Below are 17,217 nucleotides of genomic sequence, written 5' to 3'. Positions count from 1 at the left end.
TCTCGAGAGTTCTTACTCTCAGGTGGAGACGCACCATTACATATTTTTATTAATTCATGAGTTTTCGTATTATATTTACAAATTTTTTAATTTTGTTTGCATTCTTGTCACGAACCTTGACATAATGCTACATTTGAATGTGGCGCGATGTTCCGGACCAAAATTTGATTGGCTGTCGTATTCTTCGGCCGCCGTTATGCGCAATGGGCGCGTTCAGCAGACCAAGCTGCTGAGTAGCAGTCGAACGTGATTGGCTCTTACTTTTAGAACCAACCAATCAACGCAGAGTGTTGATAAGACGAACTCAACAGTTGTGTTTGCTGAACGCGGCCAATGCTACCTTCTACATCATGGGAGCAACGACAACGATCCTTCGCGGAGTAGTCAAATCGGGAGTTGCGGAGCAAACTTCTAGTGACTGACAATGTACCGTTTTTCGCGCGGCGCTTTGGCGGCCCTGAGAGCGGAACCGCACTACTGAAGTAGGTCGTAAACCGTGGACCGTGGACGCAGAACGAGGGAGGGTTGGCGCGGCCCGGTTATTTGGACACGTTTATGGTTATCAAGTTTGACAATAAACATCGGGTGGTCCTGTATGACACGGAGTTAACGATACGTCAGCATGGGTGAGTCGAGAGCGCACGATTTCCCGGAATGCCGCGCGTTTATTCCGCGAAAAAGGCGAATATGGTCGGCGCGACTCCGACTACCGAGTTTGTCCCGTCACGCGGAGAGAAAGAGAGAGAGAGAGAGTGAGATCCTGACGATATCTCTCGTTACAGGTGGGTTGCTCAGTTACTTTCGTAACCTGCTCGGCAGCCGCGAGATGCGGATCCTGATTCTCGGCCTGGACGGCGCCGGCAAAACCACGATTTTGTACAGGTTCGCATTGACGGTTCCGCTCACCTCCGATCACTGGCTGTCATCCGTGTGTTTACACGGTGCATCTATTACTATAGTCACTTTAGGCGATTTTTAGCGTGACTCTGATATAGCAACCAAAGTTGCCAAAGTGTGCCAAACTGTATCAGAACATTTTTTGCGTGTAATTTAGTAATTTGGTAATTTTGTGGTATAGCCGTTTTGGTACCTAGTTTGTAATACCATGCTAAACCAAATAATGAAGCAGGGTACTTGTTGCAAATATGCGCCAAATATAACACAAATAGATGTAAACAATGTATTTTACATATTTATTTCGTAAAATTTATCTTAGACTCGGTATTTCAATCACAGTTATCCTATGAGCACAAGTTTTGAGTTTGCACATATAAAAAAGAACCAGTATGTTATAATGTTGCTGTACTTGTTAACAGAATAAGCTCCACCTCTATCAATGGCAACCTTGATATATGTACCAAACAATCGCCTAAAAATTTCCTAACTTATAGATCATTGTTATCTTTATATCTTTGGCGCCATTTTAAACAATTTTTGCATGCAATTAAATATTAATATTATGCCACAATGGACTATTAAAGATCGACAGTCTTATGGAAGTTTGCGTAACTGTTAAAATTTAGATGACTCGTAATATACTGATCTTGTGATTTTTTATTATCCCGTTGTTTTGTAGACATGTACATACATATATATATTTAGGATTCAATAATATTCAATTTCCATTTAAAACTGCAATTTTATTATTATTATTCAGGTTTTATTCATTAGAAAAAAATGTAGTTTTATGGCAATATGGCAGTATATTATTGCGTCATAAATACACATTTTTATTTATGAAACATGTATAATAATAAATCAAATTTAATATTACGTTAAGAACTAATTATCGAGTTATTTATGTTAGTAATCAAAAAACTTATGTTTATTATCGATAATATTGATATTCTTCAATTATCTCTAGGCTCCCTAAACCCCATGAGTCATGATATGAGTCATGATAGTTTGCCTAGGATTAGTGCTCTTTAGTAGTAACATTTGTCGGTAACATTATGAGTATTATATATTTTATGTTTCTATGATATAAATGTCCAAATATATATACTTGAATATGTTACATGCTATCGTGACAATAATGAGAGATAAATATATATTTAATAAATTTCAACCATGAAATGTGCTATAAGCAAAATTCTTTAGTCAATTGCTTATTAGGTTACAGGTAGGCGAAGTAGTAACCACAATACCAACCATAGGGTTCAATGTAGAACAAGTTACTTACAAAAATTTAAAGTTCCAAGTCTGGGATCTCGGTGGTCAAACGAGTATACGGTACGTTGAGCTTGTATATGTGTGAAAATTAATCCCAGAGTTTATAAATAAGACTTTATCCTAAATTTTAATGATGCATATGCGTATATTGTTAAAATATATTTTAAATATTTGCTTTCAGACCATACTGGAGGTGTTACTATTCCAATACAGATGCGATAATTTACGTGGTAGATTCGGCAGACAGAGATAGAATAGGCATATCAAAGGATGAATTAATTCTCATGTTACAAGTAATATTGCTTGTTGAATTAACAATCTTGCATTTTTTAAATAGAAAAAGATCTTTATTTCAATACTTTACGCTATAATTAACAATTGTTTTAAAAATATGTATCCAGAACGTATCTTTCATTTAAATAGGAAGAAGAGTTACAAGGCGCAATCTTGGTGATACTGGCGAATAAACAGGATATGGCGGGATGTCTTAGTGTCGCAGAGGTCCATCAAGCGCTCGGATTGGACGCTCTCAAAAACAGAACCTTCCAAATATTTAAGACTTCCGCGACGAAAGGCGAAGGACTGGACCAAGCTATGGACTGGTTGTCGAACGCGCTGCAGAGTAGAAAATGATCAATATTATGTCAGAATTATTTATATACGAGCCTTAAAAGGGGACTAGTCATACGACTGTCGCTCTAAATGTGCCGCCGGATTGCCGGGCATGCGATGTTTTGTTTATTTATTGTGATTATTGTATTTTAAATATTTTCTTTACAATTTACAGCGAGAATATTCGAGGAATCACTGTACTTTTTCATAACGCTGAACACAATGATAAGGGGATCATTTTATCTTTCTATGTAATTTAAAATAAACTTAGAGGATTCTTTCGACTTAGATTTTTTGCATTAATAGGTATCTCGTACGCTATTTCTACGCGTAACATCTAATTAATAATAATTTTATTAAAATAATTGTCCCGCTATTCATTTAATATTGACGATAATTGAACTTGATATTGGAATTATAAATTGTAATGGGAACACAAGTATATTGGTATCAAATATGCAACACGATTACCAAACAAGAATAAATATTCGAAAAAAGTTTAAACTCATGAAATAAGAATGCTTCAAAACATTTAGATCGTATACATTATACATAATATGCTGTCATCTTGATGTATCTTAAATTGTATAAAATGCTTTTTTTCAATACGAGTAAAACGAATTAAAATAAAACTTAAATTGGAATAAGATACAAATGCAACACACCATACTAGCATTTATAAAAATTGTTACACATTATAAACAAGATAAAATTCTCTGCTGCGAAATAATTGCGTTGGTTTAGAAGTGATGACTATCTTTAAGTATATAACACAAGTTTCACATCCTGAATTAAATTCTAATTTAACAGAGAATTTTTACCGCTTGGCGGCAATTATACCAAATAATAGACCGCGGTTGATATTTTCCAACATGTGTATTTATATTTCCCGAGCAACTTACTGAATTTTAATAATTTATTTATATATCAAGAAATATATAATATAAATACTATTTCATAATAAATATTCCAACTAAACTCATTATATGTAAATAGTAGCAATTTTGTTGTTTGTAATAAGTAGTAATAGCTTTTATAAAACGAACCTACCTATGCGAGATGTGATCGCTCTTTTCACTACCATTCCGGGACACCAAACCTTTGGATTCGTTTCATTTTCGCAGCCATGTCTATTCGAGATTTTACCCTCATGTAAAATATCGGGCAGTCACGACTAAAAATATATTTAAAAATAACTATTTTGGAGCATTTATATCGTTCATATTTACTCTCCTACATATAAATATTGAATTCAATGTTATGTAAAAATATATCCTTATTCGAAAAGAGTATTCCATATTAATACGACTAACTTGGAGCATATAACTTCTTGGTGGAGACTCCCTTGACACCTTTGGCATTCCGCCCACAATCTAGAAAACTTCTCTTCCAGTTTGTGTTGGCCCTGCAACTCATTGTGGAATAGCTCGGCCTCTTGAGGTTCGCAATGCTTGCATACCGCCTTGTCGGCCCTGTCCGGTGGTAAAACAGCTTTACAGCCCAAACAGGTCTCCTTTTTACGTGTGAAAGCAGCGAGTGCTCCAACTTGCGAGGTGGCGATGCATCTGGTGCGCGTGTGATCTCCTTTCAGGAGAAGCGATTCAGCCTTCTCGCCGAGGATAGGTTCAAAGATACGTACAAGAGGTTTCGCCAATTGGTTCTCCAGATAATAGGTCGTGTCTATTGGGATACTATTCTGCAATGCATACACGGGATCCTCCGCCTTCTGATATGCTGGTGTGCCTTTAGCTGCGCTTGTAAACACATACGCGACTCGGTCACCGAGTTTCGGCGCGTTTCCGGCATCTCGTTTCTTCATTTTCGCCGCCAGCTCAACGTGCGCTTGCTTCGCCGCGTAATCTGTCTTTGTCAGTTCCTTCGTGATGACTAATTGAGATAGATCGATACGATTGCATAGAAGATCGCTAATGACCTGTTTGGCATAATCCAGGGCGGCCTTTGGATTTCTGTAACGTTATGTTACAATTACTTATTACTTATTCATAACATAAATATGCACGACTTGGATGAAGCACGAAGGAAGAAATAATGTACCTTTCGATAAGCAATATTTGCAAACAGGTATTCATCATGTTTGCTACCAATGGACAATTATCTCTGCGCACCGTTTCGAGACCTTTGCAATCCATTTTGTCATATTTATCGGGTTTCGTAAAATACAGGCCAGCATAACGTTTCTTGTTGATTAAGAGATACGGAAAATACACTTTCTCAAACTCCAGATTTATAGGCTTGATGAATTTAGACGTCACGTAATCGGCCGCCTCTCTACCGAGTTCCATTGCATCTTCTATAGATTTTACGCCAAACTTTACCATCACGGAATCCGTGTCGCCGTATATGACTGTCGCATCGTTTTTATATCCATTTTCTACTCGAAAGCGATCCTCCACTGCTTGCTTTGTTAGTTCTATCATAGTGCGTCCATAAGCGGTAACGCTCTGCAATTATAATTATTATAATATATTCTATATTTTCCATTAAATATTTCGCAATGCTCTTTTTGTTAAATATGTTTCGAAGAATATCAATAACTTACAGCAGATATTTCCAAGCATGGTAATTTTCCCATTTGCGCACCCGTGAAACCATACACAGAATTTGCCGACACTTTCAAAGCGTATTGCCTACCATCGAGTACTTTTTGCTTCAATGGATCCGTTTCTTGCTTTAACTCTACCTTTGCTTTTTTCCTAGCCGCCAATAGGTTTTCCAAAATCTCCGGAAGAAGCCCTTTTCTTACGGTGCTTTTAACAAATAATGAATTACTGGGAGTTGTGGTAATTTGGTCCTCCTGCATATTGAGTTCCTTCCTTTTAGCAATGGTTAATAACGTCGTGTAACATAAGTTATGCGCCATGATAATGCTAGGATACAAGGAACTGAAGTCTAAAGTTGCTATTGGGTCATTGTAGTACCCACGCTTAGGTTCAATGACGGTCGCTCCTTCGAATTGCTCATCGGTACCGTGGCCCTGATGCGTTGGCAGCAAGTAATCCTTTTCCCTGGTCTGACAACATTAACAGAAATGATTAATCATGAATATCAAGACAATCATTTCTTTCTTTAATTGTGCAAATTTATTACCTTACGTAGAAGTTGAGAAACAACTTTGATTTGTTGCCCGCGAGTCAATAAGCTAGAAATGGATACTCCCGTAACTCTTGCCATTTCCATATAGATAATAATGCACATTAGTTTGTCCAACAATCTAAGTGGTAAGTAGGCATCTTTCAAACAATATACAGCGAGACGTCGACGTGTCTGTGCATTTCCGTTTTGTAATCCCGTAATATCCTTATGCTGGACATCTTCTTTTTGTTCTTGAAGGAAATGATACGATACCGCGTTTAGAGTGTAAGATCTCAGTTTGTAATCTCGGACCAATACCTAAAAAGTACATATTTTTATTAAAGCTGTGATACAACAGAAAGAATCGTGTTCATATATGAATTTCTTTACCAGTAATAAATCGAACGGAACTCTTCCTTCAAAATTAATCGATTTGTTCTCACGACGACCCATCTGTTTACTCTGCAGCACATGATCCTTGATCACAGACTTTATATTTTTTATTCGACCGAGGAAGTTGAAATTCTTAACATTGAGATGTTGCGCACGATTAATCAGATACGGGAAGTCAAAATTGTTTATATTATATCCCGTAAAAATGTCAGGATCTAATTGTCGCACAAAGTCGGCCCATTTCTTGCAAAAGAAAACACCATTAATAAACAATTGATGTAATCGGATACTTTTTCTACGTTTTAATTAGCTTACCTCCAACATTAAACTTTCCTTGTCAAAGCTTAGAACCTGGGAACCGACGATAGGCGCACAAGTATCGAGGGTAAAAATATTTCTTAAAAATGGTTCAGGCTCGCCCTGTCTTATAACCATATTAGCAATTTGTATCACAGGGTCATGTTTCGCTTCTGGAAAGATACCTGTAGAAAAGATTTATAATTAAATTCACGCGGTAAAGGGCATTACAGTAACAAAAAAGAGAAGAAAAAATACAATAATTACCTTCGCGTCCAGCGCACTCGATATCGAAACTGAGAATTCTGAATGGAGCTATTTTTGACCATTCTCCTTCCGGAACATGAGCTATAAAAGCATCCCATGCAATATCTACTTCCAATTGGCATCGTGTAGTTAGTTCCAACATGTGTCCATATTGGCCACGTAATTTCCAGCTTCCCGGTGTTAACTCAATCCAACAACAACCGACAACTGACGTATCAGCCATAAACCTTGCGTTTAAATGATCAAATATAAATTCATTAAAATTTTGATAAAAACGTAACGTATAGAAATAATACAGAGCGCTACGTTTACACTACCTGATATCGAAATCGATGTTACTTTCAAATGCTTGATAGTGATAATTAAATGCGGTATAAATCGTATCTCGTTCTAATAATCTTCTGCAAGCTGCTATCAATCTTGGGACTGCCACTGTAATTTTCAAAAACGGCAATTTGTCATTTCCTCCGTATCCATACACCGATTGTTTATAGACCAATTCGACTGCCAGGATGGCGTCTTGTATGTTATCTGGATTTGATTTCATATCCCTCTTCACAGCTTGATTAAGAGCCTCCTGTATTGAAAAAATTCTTATGTCAATTACTTCTCAGATTAACGCGAAGAAAATAAATTTTTCTATTACGATAAACATACTTTAAATGGCCTACAGTGATTGTTCGTGAAATTCGCTGGAGCCGATACAAACAGATATGGACAAAAGCCATGGACGTGACAACAGACGGAATTTCCTAGCTCCGTAACGCCAAACATCCTCATTATTGGTACAGGTCCTACCTTACTGCCTGGCATTCCCGGAAGAGGTTTACCTACATACAAATTTTTCAATATTAGTATATTTCTAATTGACAGAGTTGCTGTTACTTTTAACACATATTTTAAAAATATATTATTACCTATATAATGGTCAATTTCAATTTGCTGGAATGTCAATGTATCAACTTGTGGATTCAAAGGTGGCGGAGGAGCCCTGCTCCATTTTGCAGATGTATTTTCTTGTTCAGGTCCCTGTGTGCATAAAAGAGAATTATTAATAAATAATATACATTGTACATGTTTAAACAGAAAATTAATTTTATATTGTAAAAAATATGATTTACTTCTCCGATTAACAGAGTCTCGTCTAGAAAATCATCATCTGCAAGATCCATAATGGCCAGTTCAGCTTCAAACGAACTAGGTTTCTCTTCATCTTCATCTCTGTTCGACCAAATTAATACAGACATTTCAAAATTTGTTGTATTATAAAGAAAAATTTGATAAAGTTATTTAATATTAATATTTTAAATAGCAGTAGTTAAATGTAAAAAATGTATTGAAAGGGTAGAATAATAAAAACAATTAGTATTTGTTTAGATTTAATGTATATATATATATATACAATAAATCTAATTTATATATATGTAAATAGAGAGAAAACACATCTTGGAAATAAACTCTAATTCAGATTTAAATAAACAGATATAAAACATACGGATATCCATTCAATCAAATGATATAAAGTATAAATTAACTTAGTGAAAAACTATCATGAAAAACTGTTGTTAATAACGAAATATAATGAGGACAGAAGTGAGGTTAACAAGTTCAATAGTGAAATGAATGATTACCTAAATTTTGGCTTCTTCGGCGCCGAAGGTGCCGAAAACGGTTTTCGATTTACTTTACTCATTTCTCTCGTTGTGACACGTAATATTTATACGAAAAAAACACAAAGCAAGGAGCCGCAAAGCTCCTACGATACGAAGAAAGGCGGGAACGGTTTTGGCCTCAATGGCCCCGGTTGATTTACTTATGATTTACTACACTACCGCCAGTACATCCATTTTCAAAATTGGTACTACATAGCCACGTTCATTTTCCGACACTGCCGATAAAACATCATTCTGGTGCGCGTCCGCGTTTACATTGGTCGCATTCAGCAGACCACAAGCCGCTCAGTAGCAATCGAACGTGATTGGCTCTTACTTTTAGAACCAACCAATCGAGGCAGGGTGTCGATAAGACGAACTCAACAGTTGTGTCTAACAAATTTTAATTTGGAAATAAAAGGCCGACTCAAATAATTTCAATCAAATAATAATATAACAACAGTACCTAAAAATTAGTGTCTGAATTCAAAAATAAATTTCTAAACTACATAATAATAAGAGGAAAATTAAAATTTTCACTATTCTACATTTTTATTATTTTAATCAATATATAGTACTAATAATAGGTATATTCGTTCAAAGATAAGCCACGCAAATGACCAATTTGCTGCTCACACGTCACTGACGTTGTCATAAAATGATGACACAGGCTCGAAATGTCAAATTTAAAGCAAAAAAAACTTGCGCAGAATACATAAATCAATTCTGTAGGTGACGCGTTTACACAGCACGTAATTATAATAATGAATTGGCGAAAATTTTGGCTGGGAGTGATGGACGAAAATGCGAACGAGATCGAAACGGATACGAACGACGAAGTTAGTGAAAGCGACGATGAAACTGTCTCGACGGAAAAGAGTTCCAGGAATATCGGTGCTTCTTCTCCCAAACTATTTTACAAGCTGCCAGAGAAATGTCTCAAATTCTGCTTCTTGTTGCTTAACAGCGTCGCCCTCGTGAGTATTCGAAAATGGATGTTTTCGCCAGAAGTTTCCGACATGCAATTTTTATAGGTTCAGAAATGAGAATAATTTATAATTTCCGAATTTATTAAGCTCGCAGGTGCAACGGCGATAACGATATCTATCTGGATGTTGACTGGTGCGAATTTAACGTCTAGATTGCTCGGTCATCGGCTTTCCATGACGATTGTATTAATTCTAGGAGTTTTTGTGTCTTTTGTAGCTTTTACTGGAATTGTAGGAATCGCGAAGAAAAGAGAATATTTCATGATCGCCGTAAGTTGAATTAATAAAGACAAAACAAACATTCTAAAAGTGCATGTTTTCTGTTTAAGATATAACAATTTACATCGACTTACTAATTGGAAAATTAAACGTAAAATGAAAAATTTGAAAACGGTATTTTTTCTGTCAAATATGTATTTTATCTTTCAGTACTTAATAAGCCAATCAATCGGTCTCTGTGCCATATTTGTGTCCCTGACAATGAGTTTCCCGTTTTTCGACAAGATTACGAAAAAGATTCGAGATGACATGTTCTACTCTATGAAAAATTATCAATCTTTAGATTGGGCTGTAGAAGAATGGGACAATACTCATAGATATGTAAGAGCTTAAATGCTTATTAATTTTTCATAATCACAGCATAATTTTTTCGATCGTATACTTGAAATTTTTATTAATGATAATTCGTTTCAGTTAAAATGCTGTGGAATTAGAGCATCCAAAGACTGGTCGGATCATCAAATAAGCATTCCGCAAAGTTGTTGTTCTACATCAATTAAACAGGTAAAAACACAGGCTTTAAAAAATCTTATTAAAATCTTTAAAATATCTGCTGTCTAATACATGAAAGAAGGAGCAGAACTGCAGAAATATTATACGCGTAACTGAATACGACATTAAATTAAAGAAAGATAACTTATAGAGCTTAAATAACTATAGGGAACATATTAAAATAGCTTCCATCTGAAAGCTACATCCGCTCCTTAGTCATGGAAGAATTACGCCAGTCACGTCTTGATCCATTTTCTGCCAAGTAGCAGAAGCTTAGAGCACGTACCTACTTTTTTTTTCATGCCGGGAAATGAGTAAGTTGCGTTCACGCGCGGTGCACATCCGGTCGCGCCTAATAATATCCGGATCCCTCTTACTCTTCTCGTACTTGGGAATCTTCTCTTTTTCCTGTTTCTCGGAAGTCTCTCTCTCTCTCTCTCTCGTCTCGACAGCTCGTCATAATTTCCAGCCGGTCAACTGCAATAAACTACTTCATCAGTAGATTATTCCCAGACGGTCGATATATAAGCGATATAAATTAAACAAGTTAATGAAACATCGTATTTACTCGACGATCATAATTACGATTATTAAATACACTAATATTATTAATTCGCTTTAATCCGCATTTATTTAATTGTTAAATAAATATATTATCCAATATCCAATATCAGCGGCAAATTTATAACATGAAACGGATATATAACCGTCGTATCGTTAATTTGGAAATAAATAGCAATTTAATACGGAATTCGCACAGGGTTGATTTATCCGATTTATCTGACCGATTTTCAGTGCCTGCACATGACAGAGGACGTGTCTTATAAATCTGGATGCTTAAAAGGGGCCGTAGTGCTATTAAAATCGTACGTTCAGACCGCCTCTATTTCCACGCTTGTCATATTTCCACTTCTGGTAAATCAAAGCTCATTACTCTCTCTCTCTCGCCTTCGTGTGTATTTGATAAGAAAAGAATCAAGAGAATTATTCACATTTCACAGTTAATTAGCGTGCTTTTAGCGCTCAGTTTACGAAAGGGATTGAAGACGAATCGTTCGACGAGGGACGAAGCGATCTATTTGTGAAGACATCGGAGGGTGAAACGTGACTTAGAAGTGAATGACAAGTCCGGTGAAACGTTTTCCCGTTTTTTATTATCATATATAGATCATATATTTTCTGAAAACACTTAATATATTGTACTTAAGATAGTAATATTGTAAGTTTATTGGACAATGCTGGTTGGATCGCCGTCTGCCGCGTGGCAGTGGTTCAAGTGGAAAAGTCCGTAAATTACTCACTTCCGGCGTTTCTACGATGATCATCGAATCGGGGATGTGTTTTCAACACGCGGAGGAAAAGGGGGAGGGGAGGGAGGCGAAAAAATACATTTATAAAAATTGCTCGTGACCATCGTAACGCTCTCTCGTTTACGGGAAGGGTTCAAATGGAAGGGGGAGACGGGAGAGGGCAGTGTTTGATCGGATAGCAGGCGGGATGAGTTTCTTTCCTTTTTCTTTTCTTTCCCTACGATAAGATGATGGAGCGTCTTACATGAAATCGATTGCCTGTCGATGCGAAATATTGACGTAGTGATAATTCAAACGCGCGTGATGCACCCGTCTTTTTCCTCTCCATTTATCCTCTCCTCTGAATTATATCGTTAAACGACCGCGGCAGTCGACACCGCGTTTTTGCGTATGGCTGTGTGCGTGTATGACTGTGTTACGTATTTTGTATATATGCTTTTATACATATATATGTCCTGTACTCGTGTACGGGATGTATGACGGATCTAGCTGCGGGAAATGGGGGGAGTGAAGGGGGACAAGGCTCTGGGCGCAGTTTCAGGCAGGTTCCCATCCAATTACAGATATATTATATCATAGCAAACATCGTGACTATTTACAATAAATACAGTTGATTAGGTTATATAAATAAAATATATATAATATCGTATCGTTAGGTTTAGGTTTACAGCAACACGTGACAGTAAACAATTAGATCAGCGGCAAAGTAGCGTAATCTATCTAGGGTAGTGGTCGTAGTAGCTTTTTAGCGTGGCTGACTCTTTTCCGTTTCGCCTTTCGCGCTCGCTTTTATCTTCGGATATCTCTCATTTTCACGCTCTCCTTCTTTCTTCCTTTCTTTCGTTCTCGCATCTTTAACTTCCGTCACGTTTTCCGGAATTCCGAATTCTTCTCCCCCCCCCCCTCATCCCCTTATTTTTTTCGGCGTGGAGTCGCGCTCGAGAACCAATCGCGCCGCAAATGCGTGGATCGACGGTTAACTGCTATAATTGGCCACTCTAGCTCCTCTCGCGTGTACGTATATATATATCTTCTCAATATATTCATATATATTTATAATTTATTTATTTATCTCACATAATCATTATTTCTTCGCGCGTTCTACTTCGTTTCTTTTTTTATTTATTTATTTATTTAGAGAAGTACGTGGAGTTTGTCGCGATCCCCCGCGGGCGGTCGCGGGGGGACGAACGAGTCTGGAACGAGTTCGCAAAAACGAGAGATGAAACTTCACGGAAGTTAGAGAGTGAATTCTTTTTTTTTTTTTTCTAATATTACAATCGCGTGAGACGGGGTCGGACCTCGAGTCGAGTTTTAGGGGGCCCTGCCCGTGTACGACATGTATACGCGGCTACCTGGCCCGCTCATTAATTTGACACGTGATATTTAAAAAATAGTCGATTCTTCTTGAACGCACCGTTGCCGGATCACAACAGCGGATATTAATACGGTTAAAGATCAAGAGTGTTGAGGGACAGTGTGAGGGGAGCAGATGTGAGGGGGTTGGCTGGCCAAAGGGGAGACGATGAGTGTTTAGATGTGCACGAATGTCGAAGCACTCCTGTTTCGCTTATCTAGAGAGGTCAGAAGCCCTCGGAAGATTAAACGGAAATTACCCTCAAATATTACCCTCGCGAAATTACCACCCCTGCTGAAAGGAGAGACGGCAGCTGCCTCATTATTACAATTACAGTCACTGGATAGAGTTATATTCGACACAGCCGAGGGTTGTCGTTATTCAATAATAAATTTCAACGCGATTTTAAAGCGATTGCTTCTAAGAAATCGAATTTCAACAGTCAGAGTAAATTATTTGAGATTAATAGCTTCAAGGTTTTCGCTATTTTCATATATAAGTGCTTTCTAAAGAGAAAATTGAAATAAAGCGAGATACAATTGTGTCAAGTTACGCTTAGATAAGCGAGGGAGGAATGCGGCTCGACGATCGAGCCCCTTTCTTCGCGGCCGTCCGCGAGAAAGTACGCGATGATGAATGCGCGCAGGGGATAGATATTCACGGCGCGATTTAGCGAGTTCCGTTCTTTCGCGTGTCGTTTCGCGCGTGCGAACGAGGGCGTGAAATGTACAAAAAGGATCGCCCTTGCGGCCTCGTCGGCACGTGCGAGCGCGCGTGCCTCTGGGTTGGAGGAGCTCGTCTTGGACCGCGATTTAAAATCGCCCAGGCAACGCGACGCCGTAAAAGAAGCTGTAAAGACAACTTATCAGAACGTTGTTTGGATATCTTTCGAAAATCTTTTACGATTTCGCGTTGCTGGGTAGTGTAGGTCTAAACACTCGCTCGAGTTAAAAATACGTTACGAAGCTTTCCTATCTCTCTCTCTCTCTTTCACTCGTTTTCTCTCTCTCTCTCTCTCTCTCTCTCTCTCGTTCTCTCTTTCTATATTTATATATATTTATATATATTTTTTTTATACACTCAGCATATAGATAACATTTTTTTATTCTTCATCTATTCAGACAGCAATGTCGTTGTGCCACTAACTATCCATAAACGGCACCATCTCTAAAGCCGCATTGCAAAATATCAATGGCGAGTACGAACGTTCGTGGAGACGCGAACAAACAATACGTGCGATAGATCGACAGATCCGGGATCTTCATGAGGGCGGACGATGAAGGGAAATGAGGAAAGGGAGAAGGAGGTGGATTGGCGGGTGATAATGAGAAGGATTTCCGACGCTATAAGGGTGGTTCAATGCACGTATATGGGTTTTGTGCGCGGGGAATTTGCGCACACATACACACACACTCGTATGCGCGGGGACGCGTGCATACACACACACATACACATATACACAGGCGAAACGATCGTTACTTGGCGGGCAGTAATTTTGGATACACATACTTAGTACTCTCGGTGAGGAAACATAGTAAACGTCCGTTACGTTCATATCCAGCAAGCACAAATATGCGATATTGTATACGTATTATTATTATTTTTTTTTACCGATAATGAGTTTATCCCTTTTCCGAATTTCCTTCGTTTTCCGGCTTCACACGCAGACACATCGGCTCGCACGCCCGGCTCACATTCCTCTCCGCGATCTCCGGACGATCATGGAGGATCACCCACCGTCGATCCCGAGCGACTGACTGTCTTCCCGCACATTTGCGCGCACGACGACGCGACATAGATCCACCGATCGGCGACGATCGGGAACGCTTACGCTACGGATAGGACACATCCACATGTTAAAAATACGTTTAGTCTCGCTATTTGGTATTCGACGACCCCATGCATGCCACATCCTCGCCATCATCGCTGATTCACTCCGCCGCTCTTTCACTCACTCACTCTCTCTCATTCTCGCGCCGTACAAGAAAAGCACCACTTTATAATACAAATTCGTCTCGTCCTTAATTGTCTAAAGCCGCAAACGGAATTCAAGCTCGAGACCGCACGATCGAGTCCGCACGATCGCTGGCTCCTAGTCGCTCCTCTTCGAGGACACCGTGAGGATCGCCTCTCCTCCCGATTCCTCTTCCTCGGTCCTCTTCTCGCCGGGGCCATTCATGGTTGAGACACGTTTTTCGCGCCTCGCTGCCGCTCTCCGCACCGTATTCGTCACCGCGCGAATACCGTACTTGCATCACACCCGCCGTTGTTCCTTTTTTCCTATAAGTACGACGTTAAAATATCGCCGGCAGGGCAAAACACACGCGTGGCTCGTCAACGTTGTCGTCAACGGCATCGCTCCTCCCCGATTTGCACTCTCCTCGCATTTATCCTACGCCGAAGAAGGCTGCTATGTCAATGTAAAGCTATGTATTGACTAGTTTCTCTCACTCTCTCGTCGCTCTCAACAACGAATGGCCTGTTTCCTTCTTCTTCTTCTTCTCTCCTTTCTCCTCACTCTTCGCGATATAACTATAAATTACCTTGTATCGATGCGGTGTTATCGTCGAGCGTGCATGATTCGCACGCGCGGCACCACGGTCCGCCGTTTACTTTAGGCCTCGAGCGCAATCTCCACGAGCTTGCTGGCCCTGCCTCTCACGAGCGTCATCAGGAGACGCCACATCCAGGAATTTAATTCAAACCTGCAAGCTGGTAGTGAGCTCGAGCTGCGTCCACGTCGCACCGAACTCCCAGAAGGAATCTCGCAAAGTTCCTCCGTCCGGTCCGGGGGATCCGATGAACACTCTCCCAATTATCATCTCCTCTCCTCTCCCGCCGTCGCTTGTAAGGCTTTCGCGGATCTGCCAATCGTGGATCGCGCTGCTGGTCCGTGGAGCGAATACTCGGTGAAACCCGCGTTCCTCCGTGTGCGCTTAACGGCTCTTACACTCTACGTACCCTATACCTCGTGTGGTATATATATTTATAATATATTATATATAATATAACGTTATAGTGTTTTTGGCATCTTTGAAATACACAAATAGACTTTGGTATAAAACTTTTTGATAGTGTTCAGTACGTTTATATATATGCGCGTGCATATATACGAACGCTGCGCTACAGCGTGCTACAGCGGCATTTTTTACCCCCCTTCGTCGACTTTCACGCGTTTCCGGTCTCTCCTTCCCTCTCTATCTCGCTCTATCTCTCCGGTGTCGCTCACTCGAAAGTCCCGCGGCTTACTGGACAATGTCCCCACGCGAGGGGACGATACGACTGATTCTCAAATCGCTCTAGCACATCTTGTCTAACCACCAGAGCTTACAGGACGGCGCGCCTCTCCTCCTGCGTCGCTTCTTGCTCGACTGGTCGACGGCTTTCTTCACGAATCTAATGTTGTAGGGGTCCTCCGCGAGCTCGGGATACTGCTGCGCGTCGTGTATGTACTCGCCCTCGTAGTTGGACGCGAGGCCGACCTTCAGGATCTCATCCTGCTCGGCGACCATCCACTCGACGGACGTGGGGGTGTTCGTTTTGAGTGCCTCGCGTTCCCGGTGCCATGCTTTCCTGATGGCGGTCGCCTTCGCGTGATGCAGTAGCCTCTGCTTCTCCTTCTCCGCCGTGGTACCGTAGCGCAGGTTCACCACGTAGCTGGTGCCGTGTATCTTCACGTCGATCAGCGAGCTGCTGCCGCTGCCGTTCTCGTTCTCATGGAACGTCGTGTTCACCTGACCCCCTAGTCGTTTCAGCTGACCGCGATCCTCGCTGGCGCGCCAGGTCTCCTCTTTGACGAAGTAGAAAGCATCCTGCTGCGCGCTGTGCACGACGAATGTAAATGGCAGGAAGTACGAGCGATTGAACACGGATGTGAATACGTCGCCATAAATAGCGTTAGCGCTGGGCACGCTGGACACCACCGCCTGGCCGTCGGCGGTCCTCGACACTAGGATACCCTTGCCGAACGGCGGATCGGATGCCGCACCCAGACGGCTGGGTATTAACTCACTCGTGTCTTTCTTCAAGGCCGATCGCGGCGGCGCGGACAGACTCACCGCGTCTCCCGAATGCCTCTGGGCGATGTGCGCGAGGAAGCCGGACTGGACGCCCAGATTGCGCGTTCTCTTCTTCTTACCGAATATCGAGGTTCCCGGACCGAGCGCTCGCGGGACGAGGCTTTCCGGCAGCTCGTCCGGGAATAGCTGCGGCGCTAAGCTCTTCAGGTCGTATCCGAGATGCGACAGCCATGATATGTGATCTGGAAAATAAAGAAACGTCGAATGTGTATTGATGCAAATCGG

The 17,217-nt window shown here is 40.4% G+C and overlaps 4 protein-coding genes across 9 annotated transcripts in view; 2 read left to right on the top strand and 2 right to left on the bottom strand.

Moving 5' to 3' along the window:
- Window positions 1-382: 382 nt before the first annotated feature.
- On the top strand, window positions 383-3,655 carry Arl1 (ADP ribosylation factor-like 1). Its single transcript, XM_071780672.1, has 5 exons — window positions 383-626; window positions 783-882; window positions 2,116-2,232; window positions 2,354-2,465; window positions 2,596-3,655. Exons 1-5 carry the CDS (start codon window positions 623-625, stop codon window positions 2,803-2,805), a joined length of 543 nt encoding a protein of 180 aa, XP_071636773.1. The 5' UTR covers window positions 383-622; the 3' UTR covers window positions 2,806-3,655.
- Dnapol-delta (DNA polymerase delta) lies at window positions 2,725-8,649 on the bottom strand. The gene is made up of 14 exons (XM_071780671.1): window positions 8,466-8,649; window positions 7,956-8,055; window positions 7,752-7,863; window positions 7,492-7,664; window positions 7,152-7,411; window positions 6,835-7,061; window positions 6,586-6,752; window positions 6,268-6,513; window positions 5,893-6,195; window positions 5,345-5,815; window positions 4,840-5,246; window positions 4,098-4,751; window positions 3,835-3,958; window positions 2,725-2,787 (listed from the first exon to the last, which is right to left on the bottom strand). Exons 1-13 carry the CDS (start codon window positions 8,525-8,527, stop codon window positions 3,862-3,864), a joined length of 3,279 nt encoding a protein of 1,092 aa, XP_071636772.1. The 5' UTR covers window positions 8,528-8,649; the 3' UTR covers window positions 2,725-2,787; window positions 3,835-3,861.
- Window positions 8,650-9,886: 1,237 nt separating this feature from the next.
- On the top strand, window positions 9,887-11,257 carry LOC139814844 (uncharacterized). The gene is made up of 3 exons (XM_071781336.1): window positions 9,887-10,075; window positions 10,169-10,258; window positions 11,042-11,257. Exons 1-3 carry the CDS (start codon window positions 9,887-9,889, stop codon window positions 11,249-11,251), a joined length of 489 nt encoding a protein of 162 aa, XP_071637437.1. The 3' UTR covers window positions 11,252-11,257.
- A 123-nt stretch (window positions 11,258-11,380) lies between these two features.
- Window positions 11,381-17,217, bottom strand: part of Ten-a (tenascin accessory) — a 561,949-nt gene continuing 556,112 nt past the window's right edge. For all 6 annotated transcript variants that reach the window (XM_071780078.1, XM_071780079.1, XM_071780081.1 and 3 more), the window contains one exon: window positions 11,381-17,174. In XM_071780078.1, coding sequence (XP_071636179.1) covers window positions 16,213-17,174 — 962 coding nt within the window. In that variant the 3' untranslated portion in view covers window positions 11,381-16,212. The remainder of the gene's footprint in view (window positions 17,175-17,217) is intronic.

This window comes from Temnothorax longispinosus, chromosome 6, assembly GCF_030848805.1.
Source record: "Temnothorax longispinosus isolate EJ_2023e chromosome 6, Tlon_JGU_v1, whole genome shotgun sequence".
NCBI classification, from domain to species: domain Eukaryota; kingdom Metazoa; phylum Arthropoda; class Insecta; order Hymenoptera; family Formicidae; genus Temnothorax; species Temnothorax longispinosus.
Note: the sequence above shows the minus strand (reverse complement) of the source record. Positions and strands in the feature narration are given on the sequence as shown.